Here is a 6,000-nt window from a genome sequence, read left to right as displayed (position 1 = left end):
CCACACTCAGAAATGAAACATTTTGAATCTGTCAATCCAGTTTAAAAAATTATTTTTGATATAAATTAAAAAAAAAAAACTTTGAAAAAAAAAAAAAAACTATATAGCTTTTCAAAATTATTTCTTAAGCTAAAAACACTTAAAACACTCCATGCCAAAGCATGAATGACATTACATAAAAGAAATAACTGTATAATACCCTTACCAGTTTATGATAATTAATTTAATTAGATGTTATCAATTTTATCATGCTTTTATGATTTTTAATAATGTTCATTACTCTGAAATTATTTATACAAATCAGATATTTATAAACATAAAATTACAACTAAATGATCACATTTGAAATAGATAAAGGAATAGTTTAGTCAATTATTTTTATTTTTCTTTTATCCAATATAATTTGTTAGAAATTCTTATTTGTGGGTTGCATGAAGAAAAATGACATGGGAATGATATGATGTATGTGCAATGTGAGTATTAAAGAAAGAGTTTAGATCTGATGATTTCAGAGTAAGATTAAATCTGGATAACGTAGAGAGATATGTGCAGAAAAGGAGACTTTGTTGGTATGATCATGAAAAAAAAATGAATGAAAGTTCTTGTGTTAGTAGATGTAGAACAGTTGAGGTAACAGGGTCAGTTCACAGGGAAGCCAAAGAAAACATAAGGATAAACTTGAGAGTAAAAGAGATATAAACTTTGGCTAGACATAAGTTAATTTGGAAGTCAATATCTAAAAGTTGTCCAACACATGCCAGTCTGTTAAATGAATATTAAACCACCACCAACAACACCAATAGTAATAATATAATCTATATATTAATAGGATATCGCGCGTGTTATTTATTTTGTGTGTGTCACGCTTACATCCGAGTGACTGTCGTTAATTGTTATGGACTTCCATTTCTTGTGTAATAAATAATTTTACCAAGAATTCTTCATAACTTTTGGTTTCGGTTTCGAGGTTTCGATTATAGCTGAAGGAACTCAAATTATATATATATATATATATATATATATATATATATATATATATATATATATATTAATAAGTTTTGGTTTTGGTTTCAATTCAAGCTGATGCACCCAAGTCATATAGATGTATTTTTTTTTCTTTTGAAATCGCAACTTTATAATATATAAAAATCGATAGAACATTAACTCTATAATAATATATACGAAATCTGCAAAACTTTAAAACATAATATTTTAGTGTACTTTATGACCAGGCTACACCAGGCGTCCCTGCTAGCTTAGATAAATACTTTTGCAGTTTTAACAAAAGAGCTACAATAATATCAGAGCATCTCCATTTACACTGAACATTTACAGAATGCTAACATCAATCTATTACATATGAATGAGTCCCCTGTGGAATTTCTACAGGTCCCGCTACTTATTATTGTTATTTGTTGTCATTTTAAATATTTATTTAGAGCAACGTTTTACGACTATTTAACAATTATTTAAATGTAAAAGTTTCAAGATTCATCACAAAAGAAGTTTTAGTGATGGGATATTTTTTAGTTATTTATTTCTAAGATTATTGCTTCTCAAATAAGAAATCTATTACATTATATGTTATAACTAACATGCATTGTCATTACTTATATCAAAGCTAAAAGTTACTCGAGCATAAGGGATTTCGCTTATGAAAGAAAATTTGGAAACTGTTCTTTCATTTTAATAGCAAATAATTGTCATTAAAACGGATATAATAATGGATGTTCTCAAATCGACGTTGACTAAAATCCATTTATTCTCAGTGTGAGTCTCTTCCACCGACTATGACGTGTGCTGCGAAGTAGAGAAACCATACCAGACTGAGGTAAAGCTGCTGTTAGTTACCCCCTCCTCCCTCTTCTTCCTTTTTCCTTCACTATGCTACATCTATTGCTTAGTTGTTAAGCAGTCAGTCAGGTAGGTGAAAAGAAAAATGAATAGCAGCAGCAGTAGTAGAATTAGTAGCAGCAACGCAAGTGAGAGTGGTAGTCATAGTAGTTTTAGTTGTAATAGTAGATCTAATGATTCCATCTTCATTAGCTATTGATCTCTCTGTAATCAGCTAACTGTCTCTAGCCATGAACGACAAGGTCAGTAGATGGCCAACGGGCAGGAGGCCATAGCTTCTTGCAGCTGTTGCTTTTATGCCACCAGGACAAAGCCAGTTGAGCTGTAACGGCTGACACCTCATTCAAAGCCCAAAACGAGACCCAACTCTTTTTGACCTGTACTGCATGAGCCTTTTCAGCTAGCCAGCATCATCTTCTTCTTACCTCTCTTCTGGCTGTGGTCAACTTGCCATCCTACTGTTGTAAGCCTCTTTACTAATGGCTCTACCGTTACAGCTAAGCTGTCAATGTTATTACTACTACTACTGTCCCCTGCATCTTACTTAGATCATCTTCCACCTTGCTGCTACTGCGGCTGCTTGGAGCAGTGTCGGGATTCTTTTCTACCAGCCACTTGATGCAGTCTCTTCTAGGACTGAGTTGTGTGGGACCTATTGTACCAATTAAGGTGGGCATGTTGTTCTAATCTTGTTTGTTTTGTCGATGATGATGATTGTGATCGTTCATTCAAACCTGTTTAGATACTTGAAATTACAGCCACGTTGCAAGGTTCCATTATTCTGGCAAACGTAAATGATGGACATAAAATTCAGGCTTGTTTACCACAGACTGTACTCTCTCTCTCTCTCTCTCTCTCTCTCTCTCTCTCTCTCTCTCTCTTGAAGAAAAAGCTGTGTGCAAATATGTTTCTCTTCTTTTTTCTTACTGACATTGTTTTGTATAGGTGCTACGCTAGAACCGTAGAGATTCGAAGTCACGTTCACAGATGCTGGTGCTAGGACTGATGATGAACTGTGCATTATAAATTAGCAGCTCTAATCACTGTTTTAGTTTGAATGACCTCATAATTCTTTTAGAAATGCTATCATATCAGTTTCGCAGTAAAACCTGAACTGTTTATAAAATTAAATGATACAATCGTTCATATACCTGAAAGTCGAAACCTTTCTCTCCTCATTCTCTCCTCCCCCCTCTCTCTGTCTCTGTATGTCTCTCTCCCTTTCGCCCCTCCCCTACCTTTCTGTCCGCTGAGCATTTGTACTCTAATTTATTCTTATTTTGAATCTTTTCTTCTGGAATTAGAATTGTTTGCTCATCTCTATCATAATATTTAAAATTAATAAATGTGTTATCCATTTGATTTAATTAAAAATTTAAAAAAAAAACTATTCTTTCAATAAATGAGAACAATTATTCTTTTAATATTGAATTATTTCAAAACATTCTGTTTCAAGACATTTTTATAAAAGATATATTTTGTACATGGTATAATTTTTCCTTCTTAAAAATTGAAAGTTATAAAAGGGAAATTGTATATGAACTGTTGTTAGATTCCTAATGTAGAATAATAGTTTGCCCTCATTCACTATTCATTTCGTCAATTATTTCATTCTAATTGTCTAATAATGTTTCCTTGGTGTTGCTTTTCATTTCTTATAGTTTTTATTTCATTAAAATACACGTTTATATGATTTGAACAGTTAATTTTCATCCATTGAATATAAGTCCTTCCATTATATTATTTAAAAGTGTGTCAGTGGGATTATTTAAGTCAAAAATGAAGTTTTAACTTTCATAAAATGATGTTTATAAATCCTTTTCATTGTTAATGATGAATTTATTTATGCAAGTTGATTTATGGAAATAGCTATTTTAACCTAGAAAATGTCTTCCCTTAACATCTGGTAATACGTTTTTTTTTTTGTTTGTTTGTTTTTTTTTGTTTGTTTTGTTTTGCTTTGCTTTTTTGTTTTGTTTTTCAATGAAAGAAGCAACAAAAGCTTATTGTGTTTTCAAAAGATATTTTAATAGCAAGAATCAAATGATCAATTTCAAAATATACACCTGAAGATAGTGTTGCGTTAGAAATCTAAAGTTAGCTCAAGGGTCACTTTGAATGTGAACGGAGTCTCTTCATTTTTCACTGCTTTTCATGTTGACATCATTGATTCGGAGTTCATAATAAAATCCATTTAAAAATTGCTAATATCATCAAGTCTGTCATTATCAAAAAAAAAAAAAAAAAAAAAAGAGGAAATGAAAATAAAATTTATATTCAAATGATTTTCTTTATTAATGAAGCCTTATAGTTATGAAGAAATAAAATTATATAAGCTAGGATATTATTCTGACCCCGATTTTTATTATTACATCCATTTTTGTTTACGTATATTAGTACACTGGTTTGGATCAGTTGTTTTACTCAATATTTTGTTTCTAATGGTTTATCTATTTTAAATATGCTGACATAGTCTTATTTTATTCTTTTTTATCAAAAAGTCATTTTATTTAAAATCATTTTTTTAAAAACATTTTTCTATATGTTGTATTCAAGTCTATATGCTGATTAAAAAGTGTTTGAATCGTCCCTTTCGACTAACATATTGTGTGTGAACAGCTTCAATGAAGCATTTTCTGTCAGAACGATCATTTTTTGATGAGAACCCAACGTTCTTCACTGATTAGTTAGCTTCTGTGTTTGAGATTTTAAATCTTCTCAGATTTCCATGACATACTATTGCAAGCTCGACCCTTTTTCAAATAATCAATAGCTTTTTACTCTTACACTTAGGCTGTAACATTATTCACAATATAAGTTTTATCATTATTATATTGATATAAATTTCAATTTGTCCAGCAAATTTGTTACCAGCCTGCGATATTGTAGGTTTTCATTTTATTGTTTTGATAAAAGATTTTGATTATTATAATTCAACCATTTTTTAAACAATTTTGTTTTGTTTTTTGTTTTTTTGGCGGGGGGGGGTCATTTCTTGATGATATTTTATAATACACAAAGCAATCTAAATAATATTGTAGAAAATTTTGTTATGAAAAGTATAAAAAAAACCTTACCAATTTTTAATTCATGCATTATGTCATCCAATTTCGATATTTATTGGAATAAATTTATACAAATCTGTTCTTTTTTGTCTTCTATTTGTGTTACCATAGCTGTACATCTTTAAAAATGGTTTTCTTTTAAGAATTTTTTATTAAAATAGCAAATTATTCTAGTGTTCTTTTTTATTACTTTTAACTTTATTGTTTTTTTTTGGAGCTAAGACAAGATTCTCTTAGATTTCATGCCTTAGTTTGTTCTTATGTGAAACCAAAATTTGATTGTTAATTTAAAAAAAATAACGTTGTTTTTTGGTGTAAATCTTGTGACTTGTAATTTGTAACAATAATAATAAAATAATTGCATATTTTACAGCGATAAAACATCTCTGTTATTAAAAATTATATCACCCTTCTCATGTGTGTGTTTATTTCTCGCCTCTATGTGACTTATTAGTTTTTTTATTATCTACTAGTAAAAGTGCTTATTTATTGAAATTAGAAATGAAATAACATAAATCAAAATATTTTTTAATTCTATTTTTTTTTAATTAATTTAATTACTAAATTAAATCTACCAGAATGCATTTCTGTTAATAAACAAGTCAGCCATTTTAATATTTTGTTAATAATTGAAAAAAATGAATGACTTTGTGACCCTTCAAAATTTGAAAGGTGTTAAGCAGTTGAAATTAAAATTCCTAGCAAATTCTTATTTAATTGAAAGTTTTGGAAGCTATTTATATTCAATAATTTTATATATATAAAAAAAAAAAGATTCAAACAAAATTACTTGAACAATTAGTTATAGTTTTATAAAAATTTGGTTCAATTAATAATTTAATGGCAAAACAATACCATAATATTTAAATTCAATTTTCACAATTTTTATTTTAAAAAAGTGAAAATAAAAATGTTCCCTGACAACTCCGAGTAGGTACAACTAATGTATTGTAAAGAAAGAAATCCAGTTTAAGCCCAACATATGATTATATGCTTCAATATTAATATGAGCTTATTTGCGTTCTATGAAGACACTGTAGTACAAATAAAGATAACAATCGATATTGAACTGTAAATGAAA

At 29.0% G+C, this 6,000-nt stretch overlaps 1 protein-coding gene across 23 annotated transcripts in view; it reads left to right on the top strand.

Moving 5' to 3' along the window:
* LOC145241306 (voltage-dependent L-type calcium channel subunit beta-1-like) overlaps positions 1–6,000 on the top strand; it is a 375,341-nt gene that overhangs the window by 306,635 nt on the left and 62,706 nt on the right. The window contains exon 1 of one of the 23 annotated variants that reach the window (XM_080104118.1): positions 1,899–2,523. The exons of 20 other annotated variants lie outside the window; for them this stretch is intronic. In XM_080104118.1, coding sequence (XP_079960244.1) covers positions 2,473–2,523 — 51 coding nt within the window. In that variant the 5' untranslated portion in view covers positions 1,899–2,472. Of the gene's footprint in view, positions 1–1,898; positions 2,524–6,000 lie in introns of those variants that run through there. 2 more of the 23 variants (XM_080104115.1, XM_080104108.1) reach the window with 2 other exon arrangements.

The sequence above is a fragment of the Euprymna scolopes genome, chromosome 20 (genome assembly GCF_053919585.1).
Source record: "Euprymna scolopes isolate OS-2025 chromosome 20, ASM5391958v1, whole genome shotgun sequence".
Classification (NCBI taxonomy): Eukaryota; Metazoa; Mollusca; class Cephalopoda; order Sepiida; family Sepiolidae; genus Euprymna; species Euprymna scolopes.
This window is presented reverse-complemented; position numbering and strand designations above follow the sequence as displayed.